This window comes from Cylas formicarius, unplaced genomic scaffold, assembly GCF_029955315.1.
Source record: "Cylas formicarius isolate icCylForm1 unplaced genomic scaffold, icCylForm1.1 PGA_scaffold_9__14_contigs__length_23061073, whole genome shotgun sequence".
NCBI classification, from domain to species: domain Eukaryota; kingdom Metazoa; phylum Arthropoda; class Insecta; order Coleoptera; family Brentidae; genus Cylas; species Cylas formicarius.
Genome location: NW_026844365.1, coordinates 8,071,266 through 8,094,200, shown reverse-complemented (window position 1 = coordinate 8,094,200; position 22,935 = coordinate 8,071,266). Strand labels below are relative to the sequence as shown.

Genomic DNA, 22,935 nt, shown 5'->3' with positions numbered 1-22,935 from the left:
GGCCGAACATGATCACGAAATCGGACATAAAATTTTATTCTATAAAACTAAAATTCTTGCATGTAATCAATTACCAATAAAAAATACCTCTATAGAAATCTGTAAGCAACTTAACAATCTTAACCGCGACTTTGGTATTTACCTGTCACAAATATGGGAATCAGTCGTCCGAGACGGTGTATATGCCACTCATTTAGTACGTACAGAGTAAAATGCGAGCCAGTTGCAGTCAAGCTCTGAAGCAGCCAACAGGATGATTGCGAAACGTTAGCTATAGTTCGACTCAACAGAAACCGACGAAGGAAGAATCCAAAAGTTTTGTAAAAAGTGTTGTTAGCATCATAAACAACTTTGAAAATATTTAGTTTCAACTTATTTTGTTTATATTATTTTCCAATTTCTAAATTAGTGTTAGACAAATGTGTGCTTTACTCCCATTTATCTTGTCCTTGTCCCCTTGCCTGTTATTAGTTATGTTACAAGTCCGATAGCTTCAACTATTTTTATATGCATTTGTTCGTCTTAAACAAAAGCTGAAGTAAAGACCGGTTGACTCGCTTATTATTATTAATGTTATAATTTCATCTTATATTTTTCTCAGGTGGCATCGAGCATTACTGCCGAAATAAAAAAAAATAAATGATCCAATGCTCTATATGAGAAGGCAATCAAGTCCCACGAGGTCGTTTTTTCTGGATCCGGTTTCCAGTGAATTAGTCTATAGCACAATTCTACATTTGAGTAATTCTAATTCTTTAGACGTCTACAACCTAAATTCAAAAATTCTTAAACATACCTCAACTTTTTTAGTTGACCCCATAGCGCATCTAATTAACCAGATGTTTGAAACTGGAATATTTCCAGAACAGTTAAAAATAAGCAGGATTGTGCCACTACACAAGAAGGGAGATACCAACGTCCCCCAAACTATAGACCTATTGCAATCATCCCTATAATGGGTAAGATCGTTGAAATAATCTTAAAAGAGAGTTTGCTGAGTTATTTTGAAAAACACAAACTTTTGTGCAAAGAACAGTTCGGGTTTAGGGGCGGAAGGTCCACCACGCATGCTTTGCTAAGTCTTGTGGGGAGCATTGTCGAAGGCTTTGACGCTGGTGAGATAGCGGAGGCCACCTTTTGCGATCTCACGAAGGCTTTTGATTGTGTGAATCATGGAGTGCTGGTGCAGAAGCTCGAGTGGTATGGCATCAGGGGCATGCCTCATTTGCGCTCTTACCTTAGCGGTAGACTTCAATGTGTCGAGGTGAATGGAAAATTCAGTAATTCTAGCTTGCCGGTATCGTTTGGAGTGCCGCAGGGCTCAGTGCTCGGGCTCCTGCTGTTTATAGTTTACATCAACGATTTGCCTTCTCACATACCATGTAAAACTACGCTTTACGCGGATGATACAATTCTTGGCCAATAAGACTAGAGCGCGTGGATGGTTCGGGTCGAACTCCTTACAGTTAAACGAACATAAAACGAACAATCTTATTTTCTCTTGTAGCAAGGTGCACAATTTTAACAATGCTCCGGTTAAGGTACTTGGAGTCTGGATCGATCGTACTCTTTCTTGGAAGGATCGCATTGAACACCTTTGCCACAAACTGTCAAGTCAATTGTTTCTAATTAAATACTTAAACAAGTCACTCATTCCTATCATGTCAAGACTTGCTTATTTCGGATTGTTCCATTCTCATTTAGCGTACGCTATTGTTTTGTGGGGTGGTGCCGTGCATGCCCGCAAGGCTTTTCTTATGCAAAAAAGAGCGATACGTGTGATTGCGAATGCGAATGTGATCACTGCCGCCCGCTCTTCTCAAAGCTTAATATTTTGACCTTACCATCACTATTTATTTACTATACAGTCACCCTCATACATGAGCTAAAGAACGATATGCCTAAGCACTGTGATCGCCACAATCACTACACCAGGGGATCTGAATTAATTGTCCAGGGCCATTCTAGGCTGCGCACATCCGAGTTAAATAAATTGTACATTAATTACTACAATGTTCTGCCAACCGTTGTCAAGGATCTGTCATTCACTAAATTTTGTAAGGTAATAAGACAAGTTCTATTGGAGAACGCATTCTATACTGCAGGTGAGTACATCCGTGTTGCGTCTCCATAATACTAACTGGGAATTTATTTATTTATTTATTTACTTATAAGTAAAAACAAATATTATTTTTGTGCAAGTTTTTATACATTGAACGATAGGAAAACAAACTCTAGAGTTTATCTATTATAAAATCGTAAAACGAGAATGCGTCTTGACTATATTCGAGGAATTTAATAGTGGTCAGTGGCTTTGGCCAACTATCGGAATTACGGTGGGAAGTTTAGTCATTGCGTTGTTCTAAGCTCCGCCCACACGCGCGGGACCTTTCGCGGTCCGCGCGGGCGAAGAGTTATTTTTAATTGCCTTCAATTGAGACACGGCTAATACGTTTTAACTATGAATAACGCGTGAGTGGTCGACCGCGGGAGCGTTAAAGAAATATGGCGATTTCTGGGAAGCTAGAAATAAAAATATTAGTTAATAAAAACCGGCTCTTTCCGGTTGAACTGCTTTTTACATGACGCCACTACTTTTTCAGTTCTTTGGGATGGGCATAGAAATGTAAAAATCGTCAAAACTTAAAGTTGAAGACAGAAATATGTATTTTTAAAATGTTTTTCTTCTTTACTTTTGGTATTTTCGAAGAATTCCTAGAACAATTTAGAATAGATTTGTGTTTTTCGTTTTTTTCACGTTTTGTTTTATTTTGCTTCGTAATTCGTAATGTTATATGTTTTTCTGCTTGTTCGCCCTACTTGCATCGCTCTTTCTTGTTTCTTATTCCTCTTTTTGATTTTTACACTGCTTTGCATTCCAAGTTTTGTTCTTTAATTTCACGTTGGTTTTTTTCCTATTTCTCGTGCGTTTTTGCGGCGGAATATATTTAAATTTATTTATACCTTTGAATAATTACAACGTTTTAGTTACGTAAATGTTTAGAAAATAACATCCTGCCACGATTATGCGCTCCGCCGCAAACAGTTAATTTTATCGACAGCAGGAATATCGAGACGCATTCTAATTGGTATTGTTTACTATATGCAAACAAGCGTTATTTAATAAGCGAGACCGCAGAATTAATTCGACACGTTCAAATATTTAAACTATTTATTACGTATTTATTTATTTTTTGCGATCGTTTGTTGGCGCGTTCGTTTAGCTTATCGTCGAAAATCAAATATTTTGAAAATACTCTCTTGGCGAGTTTTTCAATGCAACTTTTCTCGTTGTTGTAGGAGTTCCGGGGCTGCCGACCTGCGCCGGCGTCACCATGCGCGAGAAGAAAAGCGGCGCACTGTCCAGGATGCAGAAGCTCCGGAAAAGGCTGTCGCATTCGTTTGGACGCCTATGTAAGTACACGCGCCCACATTAATTAATAAAAATATAATAAATATAATAAAAATATCTTTAAAAAATAGTCTATACGTGGCGCAGTCCGGTAGGATATTTTCGTTCGAAGCGAGCGTAATTGAATTATAAAGTAGTTAGTTTTCGTTCACGTCGCTTTGTCGGAGGCGACATCCGGGTAATGCGGAATTAAACAAAAAGTCGTTTTGAGTGACAGCCTGCGGGGACGTAATTTCGTTTACCCAGGTGTATTAATCGCGCCCTTCATAAATATAGATTACGCCTCTACCACCGAGTCGTCTTATTATGAGATCGGTGATTTAAAAGTTTGACGTCGTTTCGCTCGAAACGCGATCAGATTTGTGGACGAGTTAAGTCCAGAAGATGGTTGTCGGCTTCTTATAGGACGACAAATTTTGTATATAAATCGTTAGCGGAGGGTAAGTCTCGACTCCCGCGTTCAAGACCGTTAACGTTGATTTGCTTTATTTGATTTTCGCCCTCTAGTACCGTCGTAAATCTGGAAAACTGGACACTTAACTGCCTAGTCTATAGATTTCTTTATAAAGAAATACGGACGCTTTAACCACTTTATGCTGAGACGAGAGATACTTACTCTATTAATATTCTATTTTTATTATATTGCTTGGTGGATTGTAATCTGAACGTTTCCTTGCGGCACAAAGTGTTTTGCCTTGGATGGTCCATGTTTTCTTTTAAAGATTGGATCATTGTTCGGGCTAAATAAATGGGCCTCCCAGTACTTTTAGTCGTCTGCTTCCCAATGCTGGTTAAAAAATGAGTTAGAGGTTCCTCCTTTTTTGAATACCGGCTATGTGTGTTGTCATCCACAACTCCTGCTTGCTTGTTGGTTAATTAGAGAAATATCTCCTATTTGTCTACCTTTATTTAGCTCTCTCGGTAAGGTTGGATAATTTTTCTTCATACTGATTGAGTTGATCTCGTAGTACCCTTCATCGTCTGCTTCCAAATGGTGGACATCAGGTTAAGAGATGAAGTGGATTTTCCTTTTTTTCTGTACATAGCCTGTGTGCTGTTGTCGACCACCCCTCTTACTTACTCTTACCAGCGTGTTGTTATACCCCTATTTGTCCACCAAGTTATTCAGCTCGCTCCCCAGTCTTCTAGCTACTAGTCCAGTGGACAGTTTCAGTCCAGATGCGAACCAGTTTATCCTTTCAAGCTTTCAGCCTTCTCACTGCCCTCAACATGGCCTGATAGATCAGACAAATTATCTGTTAAGGGAATTATTTTGCCTCTCAAACGTGGAAAGCAGGTTAGGAGATGAATTGGAGTGTCCTCCTTTTTCGAGCACAGTGTTTTGTCGTATACAAACCCTGCCAGAGATTCTATACTTGTATTCTGCAATGGGCATAGAATTTGTCTTCTCTTTGCCCACTTAGTTATTCAGCTGGCTCGCTCTACTTTATCAGCCCTTACTATCGTCATTATCATTATGTAGTCCTATACATACATCAGCAATATATTCAAGAATACAAGTGACACAAAGGAGTGTACAAATTACCGGGGGCTGAATATAATCAACTCAATTTGTAGGTTATATGGGAAGATTATTGGGAGGACGCTGAAAATCAAAACGGCTAAGCGTGCTGGGCATTCTTGTAGACAACGTGTTTAGCCTAAAACAAACATTAGAAAAGCGTTTGGAATGCAATATGAAGACACATATGGTATTTATTGATCTTTAGAAAGCGTACCATAGCGTCCCATTAACTAAGCTGTTGCAAGAAAGACAAGACAATTGCACTAATATACATTAATGCAGTGAAGGTGTGATACGACCATATGACGAGTCTAATAAAGATTGGGCAAAAAGTAACCAGAAAAATAAAGGTGACCAAAGGACTTCGACGAGGCTGCTGCATTGCACCTACACTCTTTAAGATCTATTTGGAGGGGGCCTTTGTAATCTGGAAAAGAAAATGTGAATCGATGGGTATTCGAAAGTTATATAGCCTTCATTTTGCAGATGACCAAGTAATATTTGCAGAAGAAGAAGAATATAGCATGTGGGGTTTAACAATTAATGTAGTGGAGGGAAATGTTATTTAGAATTAAGAGGCTCACAAATTAAAAATGCTGATAGTTACGAATACCTTGGTGTACGAATAACCAATGATGGCCAAAATACCTAGGAAATAGCAACTAGAATTGCACAAAGTAATATGGCAATACGCTAACTAAACAATACTCTCTGGAATAAACACCACTAGAAACACAGAAATTAGAATATATAAAAGCATCATTGAAAGTATTGAAACATATCTCTCAGAGCTTTGGGTAATAAATAAAAAAGACGCCTCCAAAATAAAAGCTATGGAAGTGAATTGTTCATGCAGATACTGCCACCTAACTAGAAGGGACATGGTGGGAAATACTAAAATCAGAGAGCAAATGGGTGTAGATATTGGCATTCTGGAAACTATAGAATGTAAAAGCTTGAAATGGTATGGCCACGTCGAAAGAATGAATGATCAGCGATGACCAAAACGACTGTTACAATGGATCCCCACCAATCGCAGAAAGAGAGGTAGACCAAGTAAATCATGGAAGCAAGAAGTAAACTGCGCAATGGAGAATAGAGGACTACAAGCACATGACTGCAATGATCGCAAGCGTTGGAAGCTAGGATGCGAGAAACGCCGACAGCTGTAAAAAAACATCGATTATCAAAATATTACTCGGTTTCTTCTCGATTCATCCTTAAAAAATAAAAGAACTCGTTTATATCACAGCCACTCTTCGTATGTAAACTTGTTCGGAAGAAAACGGCGGTCGGTTATTGCTTCGGATAAATACCAGTTGCGTTACCAGTCTGTCTAAAAATACCGAAACAATGACGGGCCGCGGCGTACGGTCTAATTGTCAGCGCACCGGGCGGCGATCGGGATGTGTTGGATTTTCTTCGTTCGTGCTAAAAGAAAACGAACCACGGAGAACTACCGGTCGTCCTTGACGGACGCCGGTGTCCCACCGATGCAGCTTGTGGTTGACGACTCTTTAATGGGTGAATTGCGACCATGGAATTTCGTTCTGCAGTTCGCGGAGCAGATTTCATTTTGCTATATTGAAAGGGAATTGACCTGTCAAAAAAAAAATAGTAATGGAAAAAGGTACAGAGGTCGATACTTTCTTTGATAAGGTTGTTCCAGAGGCTACTGTAATACTTTTTATAAAACTTCCGGATTCCTCCTACGTCTGTTTTTGTTGAGTCGAACTAGCTAACGTTTCGCCAATCGTCCTGTTGGCATCTTCAGAGCTTTTGAACAAAGGTCGGGACAGCTATGGGTCCTTCTCCACTATCACACCAGTCATCGCAAATATATAGTTATCGATGCCTTTGAGAAGAAAGTTCTCGACACCTTCCATCTAAAACGCTACGTCGATGATACTTTTGTCTCATGGTCACGAATCCCTAGTAGATTTTCTTAGTCATTTAAATTCTAGACGCCCTACCTTAATGCATGGTCACATCATCATCCAGCCCAAAAATCATCGGTTATCAACTGTTTTGCCAATCGCACTCTTGGGCTAGACCAAACGAAAATTGGCATTCCGGAAGAGGGGATTAGAACCGAAATTGGTCACACAAAGCTGTTCTGCTGCGAGGCTCCTCATTGAAAGGTGGTAAGTTCCGCGTGTAGAAACACTTTTTTTTTGCTCATAAAGTTAGAAGAAGATTTCTGGTACCCGGAGAGGGGATCAAAGAAGATAGGTAAGACGCTTAAAAGATTATCTTCGCTCGACAATATCTGACACCGCGTCCGCGACCGAATTGGAATATATAACTATACGAAATGATGCGCAGTGCGGAGAGGATTAGACTAATATAATTATAAGATACGGAGAACGCAGAAGGGACCACGTAAGAATGATAACGGACGATGTCAAAATGTCCCATAGAGTGATTTCGACGTTTTCTTATTCTATCCCAAAATTGACGTAACGAAATCCAACCGAATAGGGGGCGGGAGGGCCGCTCATTTGCATGTAATAGCTGACTTTTTCATTTTCCATCCGAATCGCGGTTCATGAATATTTCAAAACGCCGACGACGGCTCGTTTTTGTTCCCGCTTCTGATTTGAAACCGCGCTCGGGATAACCGTCGGCCCGAATTACGTAATTTTTTTTTCTAAACGTAAGATTGATGTTGTCCGGAATTGAGCGACTCGAGCAAAAGGAGACCTAATTGCCTTCGGTGATTAATTACGCCGAAGGGATTATAATACGCATTTTTGCGCGGTAATTCCGTTTCCGGGGACGCGAGAGGAGACCCGCCATGCGTATTTTTAATAAAACCGCGTCGTGGGGAGATGGATGAGTTATCGCGTTTTCGGGAATCATTCGGATTTCGTTAAATTAGTGAAACGTCCGTATACAATTCGGGCCTGTCATTTTCCGGAGGGAAATAATACGACGAAGGGGGAAGGCTTCCATCTCCGCTTCGAAAATTTTCTCTATTGTCGCGAAGTTTCGTAATTTTATATGCGGAAAGTTGGAAAATTCAAACTGCGTCGCTCCGTCGGGGAAAAAGATTTTCATTCGGCACGACGTTAAGTCTCTTTGTAACAGATTGGAATATTTTTAAGTCGCCGAGACGCTGATGGAACGCGAGGAGCTATAAACTGGCGCAGTCCGTAGGATCGACCTCTTCTGCCTCCATCTCTCGCGCGCTCTCTCCGATTGCTTTCTCCTATGGGAGGCCAAACCGCGATCGTTTTCTAGCGACACCGTTTCCGCCGTAAACGGATCAAACGCGGGTCGCGTCCGCTTCCGAGAGAGAGAAAGAGAATGCGGTTTTCGCCTCATTAGGCGGACAAGGCAGATGTGTATCCGAGTCGCGCGTATTTATCTGACATTGGCAGTGAACTGGGTTGCCGGTCGCCGTTTTATTTTAAAATACGTTCGCCAACGTTAGATCGATAGCAAGGACGGTGTGACGTGTCACCTTTTTAGTAGTGTAGGCGGCACGGGTCGTCCGGCTAGGCAAGTTCAATTCTTCCCCGAACCGCTGTTGGTGCTGTTGTAATCAAATTAAATTTAATATGTTTCGTGGATCCATTTGGTAAACTTTCATTGTGTCATCACTTTACTGTAGCGTTATTAGGGAGCGATACACCAGGTGGCACGAGGAAGTGAGAACACTATAACTTTTAAACGGCTTGAAGTAGCGATTTCAAATTTGAAAGGGTTAATATAGGCTGAATGTCTAATTTTTTGACAATGACACTTCCGGTTTGAGCAGAAACAACAGTAAATTTCTAATTTTCAATGGCACAACCTATATTTTTTTGCATTTTTGGATTCTGGAGATCATTCTACGTAGGATAGGACGGTTGTTCTTATTTTTTTTCTTTTTGTAAATTTTCATTTCATTTTTGAATATTGTGTCTAGCAGGCTGTGACCATCATAAATACTATTTACCGGGTCACCAGATCATAGGAAAAATTGAAAATGAAACTTTTCTTTACGTGTCTAGTAGCAATGTAATGAACTATTAATTTCTTAGCATAACTTAGCTTTTTCAAATAGCACCCTAGTGGGAACAAAACATTTGACACCAAAATTTTCAAAATCCGTTGAAAAATGAGCTCACAGGAAGGAAAAAACCATATAGGTAAATACATTTTTATAAAAACAACGTATTACTTAGGTGGCTTTGCTTCTATTCATTGTTAATTGTCACGTTGGTAAGATTAAAAATGCAGAAGAAAATCTCGACAAGCTCATGCAATGGAAAGAAAAAAACAGCTTAGTTTTAAATAAAAAGGGAGAGTTTCTTCTGAGATTCAAAGGTTACAATTTTTTGTTGAAATAGTTTTATTATGGAAAAAAGTTGATATTGATTGATATTTTTGAAATGCGGATATACAATCAAGAACTATCGTAAGTATTGTATGTATACGTACCTCATAAGCTTCAAGCACTTTTTACCGGATACTCAGAAGAACAAGAGAACAGAAATATATTTTTTTCCCTTTCAAATCTGTCACTTTTTGGGATAATTCAACACAATATTTTGAAATTCTGTTGGAAAATAAAACCTCAATAATGTCGGTAGAATCGATGTCAAAGTGGTATATCAACTGTAAGACAAGTTTTACATTGATACAAAACATCACATTGATTAACTGGAGTTTTGTATTTATTTGAATTAAATAAGTGCGACAGATTTTACTTAATAACCAATTTATTTTAAGATGAAACTTTCATAGAATGTTTTCAAAATGTCCTTCTTCTTGTATACGGCACTCTCTAGCTCTAGAAATTACATTCGCCGGAACCCTTCCTAACATTTCTTCGCTGTAATTCTTGTAGGTCGAACACTGGAGTTACATAAACACGGTCTTCCACTTACTCCCAAACAAAAAAATCTAACGGTGTCAAGTCCTATGACCGTGGGGGCCAATTGACGGAACCGTGTGTTGAGATTAGTTTATCCCCATAAACGTTACGTAGATGTCAAGTGACGTTTCTAAAATTGTGGAAGGCGCGCCATTCTGCTGAAAATACATATTTAATCTCTCGGTAAATCATCTAGCGAGTCTTCAATTTCATTTCTTAGGAATTCTAAATATGGTACACCAGTTAAGGCACCATGAAAAAAAATCAGGTCCGTTCTTGAAACTGTCCGGGGCGAATAATTCTTTGATCATTTAAAGACCAGTTTGTGTTCTGTCGGGTATAGATAGCATTATTTGAGATTCGTGACTCATCATCAGTGAACAAAATTAAGTTAATAAGATTATTATCCTCGTCATATTTATCTAACAACTAATTACAATATCAAAGTATTCTTACAAAGTCAGCTTCAAAAATATGTTGATGAAGGTTATATTTACAAGAATGATAGTCGTGTTTTTTAAAATTCTCATCTCTCTAATTCTAAGGCCACTTCTCTTAGCGACACAACTGGATTTACGTTGACGTATTCCACAACATTGATTTCCATTTCTTCACTTATAATAATAAAATTATCATGTTGATTATTTTCCGGATTTCTAATTTTCAATTCCACCTCTGAAAAGAAAGACTGTGCAGGAAGGCAACTTCTCAGCTAGCGGGTTGCATACAATGTCACGAAATGTCTGTCCAGAGTTTTTTCTGCATTCCTCATATGTTTTTTGTATGTTTTTTCTCCATTTGTAAATTGATTATTGTTTTCCATGATAATCCAGATCGATAGTACGACAAAATCGATAATCAGATAAAAATGTACAAACTATCAGAATTTTCAATCATGCCGACTTGATGATGAATAGAATAGAACATTTTGTTTTTATAAAAATATATTTACTTATTGGAATGTGATTCTTCCTTCCTATGACCTTATTTTTTAACGGATTTTGAAATTTTGAAAAAAAAAGTTTTTGTTCCCATTAGGGTGCTATTTGAAAAACTAGTAAAAATTAATAGTTCATTACATTAAATGCTGTTTGCCATTAGACGAGTAAAGAAAAGTTTCATTTACAATTTTTCACATGATCAGGTGACCCGGTCAATAGTATTCAGGAGGGTCAAAGCCTCAGAGCAATCTTCAAAATTAAAAAAAAAAAATAGAAAAGAAAAGAATGTGAGAAAAACCATCCTGTCTTACGTAGAATGAACTCGTAAATCCAAAAATGCAGAAAAATAGAGTTTGTGCCATTTAAAATTCGAAAATTATGTGTTTTCCATTGCCATTGACTACATATCGTCAAAAAATTGGATATTCAGTTTATATTAACTGTTCCAAATTTCAGATCGCTATCTCAACCCGTTTAAAATGTATAATGTTCCCACTTTCTTGTGTCACCCGGTATAGTGGTTTATCCTTTTTTAGGAACTTTAGAGACTATAGACAGACAACGCCCTCGTGAATGTCACTGTTTAATAATTCTGACGCACATTTTATCTTTGGTAACTGTAATACATTAGAAACAAAATCTGACGTTTAAGGTCTTGACTTAATTTCCCCTTATTACACGCCGTTGGTATTGACAATTTTCTTTTAAAATTGTTCCTTGGTGCAATTTAGACGGTATCTGTTATTATTCGGCTCTAATTTTAAAATAAATATACTGCATTTCATATTTCCATGACAACGCACGTACCGAGGCGTTGGCGTAGCAATTCATAATTCTTTGCCAAATTTTTCGCTGCCTTGCATTCGATTAGACAACTGGTTCGGTGTCCCACTTCTTCTGCCGTTTAGTTAATTTGTATACGATGTTTCGGTCGACAGTGATGTAATATCCCCTCAACAAAAACATCTGATGAAGTGATGTGATTTAAGGAGAGTGAGTCCGATTGAGTTGCGGTCAGGAGTGGGCGTGATCTATACTGTACTATGGTTTAGCTAGAATCACGCTAATAGTTGTCTTTTTCGATCATGCAGAGGGTAGTTTTAAAGCACGTAAAAATTTGAATTCACCTTATTTCTCACGGATTGATGAACAAGATGGTTTCGAGCGTAACAACTGCGGTCTATCGCCACCGTACTCTAAACCGAACAAGCCATTTTTCTACGCACGTCCGAACCCGTTACGTGATTGTTTTGTATTACTTCGTTCGTCGTCGTCGTCGCCGTGCCGCAAACGCGCAACGCCGGACGTATCCCGAAGGATTTGCGGGGTCGGAGTCGAGTTTGCGGATAAACTCATTTCCTTGTAAAGATGCGGATTAGTTTGTGTATATTCGGAACATTACCGCGGGACGTGATGGCGAAACTTGATCGGATAGAAGCGCGGGCTCTATTTTTTTCCGTTACAAAAAGGCTTCGTAAACAACGTCGACGCTTGGCAAATTACAACGAATTTTCCGAACGGCAGTGGTGGATTTTTGATGGCGGGGGGCTGGAAATTTAATATTTGCAGTCGTCGTCGGGACACGTTCTGTTTGATTTCGATTTTGTCGCCGGGAGGGGTTCGAACGGCGTTCTATCGAAAACTCACGGGAGATCCTGTAGGATTTAGCGACGACGTTGAGACGAAGAGTTTCAGTCCGTCGTAATCTTGATGAGAAAACAATCTTCGCGAGGTCCGTATGCGGTAAAAGAGAAATGTTTCGTTCAAGTAATAATGAAACATCCTGTCGAAAGTAACCATTAAGAACAGAAAGTGTTTTATCAGTTATGATGTCTGTTCAAAGTTCTGTAGTGGGTGCGGTTTCACACTGTAGCAGAACTAAATTACTTGCCACTACTAAAACTTGCGTGCATGCTGCATTGTGAACTTTTGACTTCAATTTATAAAAAAATATATGCTTTAATACGAATTTAAATTGATTTAAAATTATTATTTATTATAGTGAAGTAAGTGCACAAGCACAACACTTATTTTTTAATAATGGGAATTGCCCTAATAACATCTCATACTCGATTAAACATAGATCTAATCTAATCTAATCTAGTCACTCTTCCTCTACTGCAACAATAAGCTTTGGGATCGAGGTTGGGGTTGGGGTACGAATTCTCCGTTTTAGCTCATCCCATCAATCGGATAAAGGTCGAGACTGCATGCTGGCTTTTCTTTAATGTTGGAGAGTCGGACGAATCCATAAAAGCACTGAATCGCGAACGATAACGAACGAACTATAAAGTTTTTCCGCAAAGGCGCCATTGTCTCATTGAATTGTAAAATCGTTAAAGGTGACAGCGAAATTTTGAGCCCGTATGATGTTTTAAGTCATAACATTTGACTCCGACATCGGACACACAATTAAAGTCGTTTGTAGCGACTCGAAGAGGGGGCAGCCCAAAACTGACAATAATCTTTCAGCGTCGGCGGGTCGCGTCGTGTATAATGGTCTGAAAGCCGAGAGCTAAATCAATTTCGCGGGCGCTGAGTAGTTGTTTGTCCCACTTTCGCATAAACTTAACACTTAACGCGATTACACACGTGGCCCGAGGCCCGAATATTTGTCTCGCGTAACGGAATTGGAGCGGGCTATTAATAAGTCAATGGAAAGCCGGAGATGGTTTAAGTTCGAGCCGGTTAATTGGAATAGACAATGCGGGCATACAACGCTGGCTTCGGATGATGATGTAGTAACACGTGCCGAAGAAGAAAGAAATGTTAAACATTGTAAACATTTTTGCACTCGGTGCTGGTGTGTTCTTGCCAAAGTAAAATGTTTTGAAAATTTTGATTTATCTGACGAATTTGGTCATGAGCAAGATGCAATTCGGATTTAGAAATGGAATAGGAGCGCGAGAGGCCCTGTTTTTTATTCAAGTCCTGATACAGAGGGACAGGAACGTTAACTACGACTTCGAGAAGGCGTTTGATAATCGTGTTTGGTATCGACGGCAAAGACTTGCGCCTCATAACTAATCTGTATTTGCATCTCACAAGAATTTACAGTTAATCGGGGAGTACGCCAGGGATGCATATTATCATTATTTACTGTTTAGGAAAACGCTTAGTGAAACAGAGGAAGGCATTAAGATCAATTGAGATACCATCAATAATTTAAGGTAAGTATAGACCCTGTAGTGGAGGCATAAGAAGTGTATGGTATGTGGCTCAACTGCAGGAAGATCAAAATTCTTGTAGTTAGTAAAAACGATGAGGCACAGTACCGCCAGTTTAGGACCAATAAATAAATCTTCGACACAACAGATAAAATAACGTATTTGGGCTGCAGCCTGAACAAGATTTCTTTCGAAAAATCATTGCCGGGCGGGGCAAGTTCGTAGCAAGTAGCGCCAATCACCTTTTTATGTTAAAAAGAAGGCGCTTCGCTGATTCTTGTCCTAGAGGGAAGTATTGTTTTTCTATCGTGCTCCTGCGGACCACTATGGAACTTCCGCAAAATCGATATTATTTTATTGTGAATACACCCTGTCCTTCATATCTTATCGAACTTCAAAGTTACGCCAAACTTCATTAAATATTAAAATTTGTACTGGTACTTGCAATTTAAAATTACATTTTTCCAAATATCTCGCGCGCCCTGTCTTATAGACGAAACCTTGAACACTCTCTCGACATAGTTTACGATACTGTTCATATCAAATTATCACATCTTTAAAAGTTTTTCATTTATCTCCAATCATTCACCTACAAAAGCGGAAATTTCTAGGATCTATTAGAATTTTTTGCCCACAAACGAGGGGCCCTGTATATAATTGCAATGTTATTTATTTAGTATCCTGGTATCCGAATTTTATCCAATGGAGTAAATGGTTTTTAAAAAACTACCTGTTTTCTGAAACCATGCAGTTCTTGGTAATACTAAATGACGTCATCGGGTCTAGATTGAGGACGAGAAATGATGATTTTTTCAAATATCTCGAACAACGTATGTGATAGACGAAAACCGTAAATACAAAAATTGTAGCCCTAGATACGGCCTATAACACTGTTTGAACGGATTAGCTATTGTTTGTACGAATTTTGATTTACGGTTAACAGTTTACTCTCTAAAAGAATAATTTGCAGAGTCTTTTACATTTTTGTCCATAACTAAAACACCTTGTATATAATCGAAAAAATTCGTGGAACAAAAGTTATTACGGGTCTCCCACGTATTACGGATGTAAAATTTTTCCGATCGGATGAATGGCTTTGGAGGAAAAGATGTTTTTCTGCCAAAATGCCACAAAAAAAATTCAAAAATTAGAAAGAAAATACTTCGCGTTATTTTATTGCTACCAATTTAAAGAATGTAAATGCGGGTCCAGACTTCTACTTCTCTTCCAAGTCTGAAGTCGGTAGCTGCAAATTTGGAGTACTTATTATGTTTTTTAATATTGCACGGAATATCACAATACAATACTTAACCGTTAACCGTAATTACAAAAGTTTAAGCTGTCTATATGGGCTATATCGTCGTGTAAAAGAAACTAACATCCAAAACACAGATTTCAAATTATTGAAAATTTTCAATAATAGGGGGACTCATTTTTTAGTTTTTTTAAATTTGCGGCGCTCCCTATATATTCTTGAAAAATTGTCTCGAATAAAAGTTCTGCTTCTTCTGGTTCAAGATTTTTTTTTGGTCTCGTAAAGAGTTTTTGAAAAATGTTTTTTTTTGTAGAGCCTTACACGCGCGATTTTTTATATTTTTAGAATACTTCCCGACCCCGCAGCCACTCCAAAATCGCGAAAAAAAGATCGATACCGGCGTCGAATCAGGGCCATTTCTTACAAGCTTATGTGCCTCATGGAGGATTTAAAAGGGAGGCAAATTTCAATTTCAAATTTCAACGGTTCGAAAGTTATTCAGGAAAAACCAAAAGACGAGAACGGAGAACGGACAAACAGACAAAAACAATTTTTTTTACGGTGATAATTTCTGTACCAACGGCGGTCCCATAGGACCTACCGTTACCGAGATATAAAATTTTTATACGAGCGCAGATACTTTCGAAAATTCGATTTGATCGATTTTCGAAAGTAACAAGGAATGGAATCATACAGGGGAGATCAAATACCATATAGAAAAAGCCAGAACCGTTTTCGATCGCCTGAGAAACGTCCTATGCAACATGCACCTGAACGAACATTACTATAAGAACACGAGTACTCAGATGTTATCTACTCTCCACGCTCCTGTACTCCTTTGAAATGTGGTGCTAACGCCGCAGGCTCAGGATATCATACTCCTACTATGTTAGAAACAACACCGTGATCTAGCGAATTCCGAAGTTAAACATAACGTGAAAATGAGGAAGATTGCGTACCCTGGGCATGTGATACGTACGTTATCCAACTATTCTTGCAAGGCAAAATAGATGGTCGACGAGGTCAGGGGCGACGGCGAACATCGCGGCTGAAGAATATTGCATCGATAGAACATCGTGTCTGAAAAATATCAGACAGCGGCTGTCAACAAGATTGTATGGACCAACATGATTGCCAACATCCATAGATGATAGACACTAGAAGAAGAAGAAGAAATTGACGCCAACAATGCTACGTCTAATGTTCCCAGATCCATGACTCATTGATGAGAACCTGTGGAGTTACGAATGCACCAAAACGTTCGCCAATTACCACACCGTCTAATCGATCGGATAAAATTTCGATGCGACATAGCTAGGTGGGTGATAACCGGTATCGTCACCGGCCGAGGGTGAAATTAAAATTACTTGGGGGTAAAGAGGGGAGGTCGTTGTGTTTCCGTGCCTCCGACGGAAATTGCATCGAGACACAAAGTCAAAATCCCCCTGACGATACGCGACATCCAATTTGTCGGCAATAAACCGGATCCAATCGCGACGGTAAACACCCGGTATAGGGTGCAATCTACCGAATTGATACATAAATCGCCGCTTCCTGCCGAGACTTAAACGTCTCGCGTGAGGCATACCGATATAGTTCGAGTATTTCATAGATCAGATTTATTGCCGGTCCGCGTTAATATTTCGCGGGTTACGCGATGTACTGCCGGTAAATTTAATAATCGGAGAAGTTGAGTTATTATTATTATACGTTCGGGGCGCTTCCTTCCAGACTTTAAAGTGAATGTATAAATGTGACGTTAACTTAGAGATAAAGACCAGAACCGAAATTGAATGCTTTATTCATAAAACGGAGTAATCTCTTCTTAATGAGGGCGGGAAATGATGATTTTCATTTGAATTTTTTCAAATATCTCGAACAGCGCATACAAAAATTGTAACCCTAACACTGTTTGAACCGATTAGCTATTGTTTGTACGAATTTTGATTTACGGGTAATAATTTACTTTGTAAAAGAACAACTTTCAGGGTCTTTTAGATTTTTGTCCATAACTAACAAAAGTTATAGCGCCGGGTCTCCCACGTATTACGGATGTAAAATTTTTCCGATCGGATGAATAAGTTTGGAGGAACAGATGTTTTTCTGGGTGCCAAAATAACCACAAAAAAAAAATCAAAAATTAAAAAATATATACTTGGCGTTATTTTATAGCTCCCAATTTAAAGAGTTTAAATGCGGGTTGTAACGGGTTCAATTTGTCATTGGCTACTTCGACTTATGTTTCTCACATGTAGGTTAATAATGCTCGGAGATTACCTATTAAATGTTTTTTATTATTATATTTTTATTATTTTTATTATTCTTCACTACTTCATTCTGTTCGAACACACTGTAACTGCTTAATTGATTGGTGTGGTTTGCCTGTCCTAAAATAAATGTAAATAAGTGTAAGTCCTTGCATTTTTGCTGCAATTTAGGATGTTACTGCGGAATGCGGTTGGATTGCACGAGACGATCGTCCTGTATTCCTTCTAATTTCCGAACTAACGGCAATTTCGATTCTTGTCCCTTGTTTTCATTTATTTACACTTTTTGCTTTTTGGAGAGGTTATATTTCAATCCTCTGTCAACGCGAATGCACTCGGCCATTAGTACAGTTAAGCACTCGACCTTTGGCCCACGTTCGTCTTCGATTTCCTAAGACGTTACTGTGTAATCTCATTCATGTGTCTGTAATAATTGATTATTATTGGTAATAGCGGGTAGTAGTTAGGTATTATTTGGTCTCCTTGCGTTGATTAACTCCTGTCATTATTGGCCCATTGACCCTAGTGATGTCGGAACCGAACATCGTATTGCCAGCACCATCGGCTTTTTTTGGAACTTTGTGAAACTTCATCGGTCTTTCTTTCTTTGGCTTTACGATTTCCGCCCGTGCAAGTGGTTGCAAGATTTCAATCCGAATAAGTTTGTGGCATCTCATAGTTTTCGAGGATTAGACCGGATTGAAATCGTATAGAAGTTGCGGATCGTCGTCTTATTGGTAGTATTTTGCTTGGACATCTCCAACATTACAGCTTAGGCTGGATTAAAGCTAACCAACCTAGCACCTGGCACTCTTCACCGCCACCCACGATCGTCAGGCGTGATTTTCACAATTTATTTCACGCTTTGCAAGTAATTATGAACACCGCAACTGATTATTTTGTTTTGTAGGGTTTTTGGTTTTAGCTTTGGTTTTCCTTTTGGAACCAGTTTTTGATTGTTGGACTGGTTTTGGCTTCCCATTTGGTACTGGGTTCCCTAGTTCCGGTTCATTTGGATTTGGTGCCTCTTTCCTTCGTGGACGGCACGTGTTTTGAATTCTGCAACCCAAGAATTCATCAAGTCTTCAAATTAGCTCGGTTCCGGACGTTGAGGTGCATATCTCCTCGTCCAAGAGTGATAAGCATTCGTGCCTATCCCGCTGACTGGTGAACCCGTAGGCAGTATACAGAACAGCTGTCCTAGAGCTTGCCCCACTCGTTCGTTGCTGGTAACTGGAGGATCACAGATAAGCCCATTTTATTTACGTTATTTACGTATTTTATGCCTATTAAATACAATTTTCAATTTTTAAACATCAATATAAATTAAAGAGCTCAGTTAGGGTAAAGATAAAGTACACATTTATAGAAACATTTTTTTTCGAGAATTATTTGTAAACGATCGATCGTAACCAAGCTTCCTGTGCTTAGTGTGTACTTAAGCCAATATATATAGATTTAAACTGACGTGCCTGTCTTATTTATGTATTATTTTTTGGCCCAGGACTTTGTTAACTTGTGAGTTTGTTTAGTGGCTAGTCACTATCACTAAATTATGATATAGGTTGGGGTTTTGTCCTAGCTGGCGCCCTGGTTTCCAACCTTTTATTTATTTATTTTTTTTCTATACCCCGCCCATATTTTGAGATACTGATACTGGGCCCTATACTTACTGCTTCAAACAGTAGCAAAGTGAGCAAAATATAGTAAGATTGCTTTGGTCTTCCCTCCACCTTCAGTGGAAAAGAGACGTGGCAGGGTACAGACTTCTACTTCTCTCCCAAGTCTGAACTCGGTAGCTGCAAATTTGGAGTACTTATTATGTTTTTTAATATTGCACGGAATATCGCGAACACCCTGTACTCAAGAACCGTAAATACAAAAGTTTAAGCTGTCTATATGGGCTATATGGTATATCGTCATGTAAAAGAAACTGCCATCTAAAACACAGATTTGAAATTATTGTCAATTTTCAATAATAAGGGGACCCATTTTTCAGTTTTTTTGAATTTGCGGCGCTCCCTGTATATTCTTGAAAAATTGTCTTTATGAGTCTTTAGTGTGTGGGACAATAACGCAATCCTTTTACATTTTTTTGGCATCCAAGCGCTATGCCATGTTGAACAATAAGGAAGAAATGAACAAAAAAAATCTCCCAACTAAACTTGCTTACCACAGAAGTGAAAGGAAAAAGTAAACCTAAAACAACACACAAACCATAGAATTCAATTTTTTTGCAAATTACAACCATCGATTTTCAATTTAACCGACAATTTGTTAATTCGCTAAAAATAACTGGGAACTAATTCGACGAGTTCAAAAATTACTCTTAAGTAAATCTAACGTCAAACAAGTGCCAGAAACTCCGATTCGTCTCCTAACCACCATGAACGGGCAGCTGATTCAGAGAACTAGTAGCTTAATTTATTGAGCTCGAAGAACTATCCAAATTCTCCAACTAGAGCCAAAAAGACTAGATGCAGCCTCCTGGACGTTAGGACAAGGACGCCCCCAGATAGAATAGGAAATAGGAATACGCTGAACATGATGTAGCCTGTTTTAGAAAACCAGGTAATAAGTTGAAATGTTTAATTTAATTAATAATTACAACTAAAGTCATTGGTGTCTAACGTCTTCTTCGCATTCGATTTCCTAATACCTCCCTATACTATAGAGAGGAATCGCAATTCCGGTCACGTCTCGCCACATTTCCGCGACAATCGAAAAACAACGCTCGCCATCTTGCAAACCGAAAGTTCGGACGTGAACACATAAACCAGAGTAATACATCATAATCGGGGGCGGGACGTGGTGGCTGCGTGTTCCGTCATCAATCTTTCCCGTGTAACGAGGTGGCCACGTATCATTGGGCAACTACTGACCACTTAAAAACCAATTACGCAGCGCAGAAGTAGCCGCGGGCAGTGGACCGTAAGCCGTAATACGCACCCGGCGCCCACGGTTATGGATCGACCGATAAACCAGTGCCCTGTCGGTAATACGAACCGATTGTGGCGTCGTTATTGACTAGGATCGTTGTTTGTATAGAGACTGTGCACGACAGTAAGCACGTATCGCGTTCGTTAGATTGGGAAGAGGACGTGGAAGTTCAATCCGATCTGATTTAAAAACGTTTATTTCGCTCCGTGCGATGGACTAAAGTCAGTGTGGAATCACGGCTGGAAACCGATCAGCAACGGGATAGACTTTCTAAGCAATCGGATCTATTTTTGATGAATATTGCGCCAACAACCAGAACATTTGTATAGTCTGTGAAACATTCGTCCACAGACATGCTCGAATATTGCCATCATAATCGAAGAAAAACTTGCATGTCGAATTGCAAACACCTGCCGTTCGTTCTACTCGTCATAATGCTTTATTTTGTTCATTTTTAATCGGCCGATGTTGTCTGCGAATCGCAGTCAGCCAGCTGACGCGCGGCAGTGGCCTTGGAAGACCCAAAACGCGTCGACTGTCTACACGTTTTAGGTAATACAATATATCGCCCCAAGGTACAATGCAACGGTCTTGACAAAGTCGATATTCCCTTGGGTGCCAAATATCCTTCAGCAGTGTGTGCCTTCACCAAAAGTCCTCCATCATATGGCTACCAAAATAAGTCAAAATTTCATATCGAGGTAGATTGAGGTGTACTGCCATAGGATCCACCATCGGGTTGTTGTAACCCTTAAAAAAACTAACCTCACATTGTTTATTGAAGTTACTCCATCTATCTACCGATCAACTTGCCGATGTAGATCTGAAATGGAAATGTGCCTTCGAATCTTCGGAGATTAAACACTTTTCGGCCACAGACTTGAACCGAAAGCGATAAATCACGGGGTTTGCGTTGCCGGTTGTCCGACACCGTGTTCTTTGGCAAGATTGATGGTTTTTAATAAAGTTTCGCCAGATTAAACGACTTTCGATGTACTGCCGCTACTCCCCAGAGGTGTCCGCAACTCCTTTCCGGTCCCAATATTAAATTTGAACCGGACGAATTAATTCCGAAATCAAACTTTATCCTTCCAGTTCGTCTGACGGATAACAAACTACGATTCCCCGGGGAAGACACGTCGGATTCGGTATCGGATCCGTCGATGCGACGCAACCCTTTTCGGTGGCCAATATGTCTCGTTTCCGGTCGATTAGATCCCGCCAGATTAATAATTAACGATGACGACGGAACAGGGCGAACCAAACCCCAGCTGAACAAACGGGGTAGTCTTTTGATTGCTTTTCGGGTTGATTATTTTCCTACTGATCGGATGCCTCGGATAATAATGGGGATGAAAATTGATTGACTGTACGGTGTTGTTTTTAATGGAAAGAGTTGAAAGGAAAAGCAACGAAAAATCGCCTCTCGAAAATTGAATAGTTTGAGTATCAGGGACATACCGATCATTAGTGGTCGCATAGAAATTCGTTGCAGAAAGTACCTACCGTGAAGTGTAAGAGTTATCAATGATTGGTAATGCAGCCACCAAGAAACAATGAATGCTTCTTCTTCTTCTTCCTACTTTAGTCTAGGCAAATTGCCTGTTCATTTTCGTCGTCTCTGCCTATCCCACTGCCAGGTTGTCACTCCATCGTTTTCGGGGGCGACCTAAGCTCCTGCGACCCAATGGTGATTTGTCGCGTGCAATTCTGACTATTCTTCTGTTGTCCATTCTACTAATATGCTCGTTCCATTCTTTCTTTCTACGCAATACCCACGCATTAACGTTTTCCACCCTGCATGTTCGTCTTATATTTTCCCTCCTCTCTCTGTGCAAGAGCGTTTTTCCACTTATTCTACGAAGTATCCTCATTTCGGTTGTCTCTAGTAATTGTTTAGTTTTCGCTGTGTCTGGTCGGGTTTCTGCGGTGTATGTCATGGTTGGTCTTACTATTGCCTTGTAAATTCTCGATTTGGTTTCGATTTTAATGTTTTTATTTCGCCAAATTGTGTCGCTTAAGCATCCTGCTATTCTTGTTGTCCTTGTTGTTTGCTCTCTGACCTCTGCCTCCACATCACCATAACCCGAGATTTCTATGCCCAAATATTTAAATTTCATTACCTGCTGGATGATTTTGCCTTCAACTTCTAATTTGCATCTTAATGGTGTTTTTGATGTTGTCATGCATTTAGTTTTTTGGGCCGATATTATCATATTAAGTGATTTGGCAGTGCAGTTAAATCGATGTAATAGTCGTTGCAGATCGTCTTCACTTTCAGCCACCAGTACGGCGTCATCAGCGTAGCACAGAATATTGATTTCATGGTCGCCCATTCTGTGTCCTCTCAGTAATCGTCCATTTCTTATTACTTCGTCCATGATAATGTTGAAGAGAAGGGGACTCAGGGAGTCTCCCTGTCGGATACCTCGGCCCACTGCTATTGGTTCAGTCAGGATCCCATTTATTTTTGCTTCGATCTGGTTTGCTTCATATATATTTACTATCGTTTTGATGAGGTTGTGTGGAGTTTGTCTGTTGTAAAGGAGGTGTAAAACGTCTCT

The 22,935-nt window shown here is 39.4% G+C and overlaps 1 protein-coding gene across 3 annotated transcripts in view; it reads left to right on the top strand.

The window, feature by feature from the left end:
* The window catches only part of LOC132707128 (cyclin-dependent kinase 14), a 130,284-nt gene that overhangs the window by 37,631 nt on the left and 69,718 nt on the right, over positions 1–22,935 (top strand). For all 3 annotated transcript variants that reach the window (XM_060678826.1, XM_060678825.1, XM_060678827.1), the window contains one exon: positions 3,301–3,414. In XM_060678826.1, the coding sequence (XP_060534809.1) occupies positions 3,301–3,414 (114 nt within the window). The remainder of the gene's footprint in view (positions 1–3,300; positions 3,415–22,935) is intronic.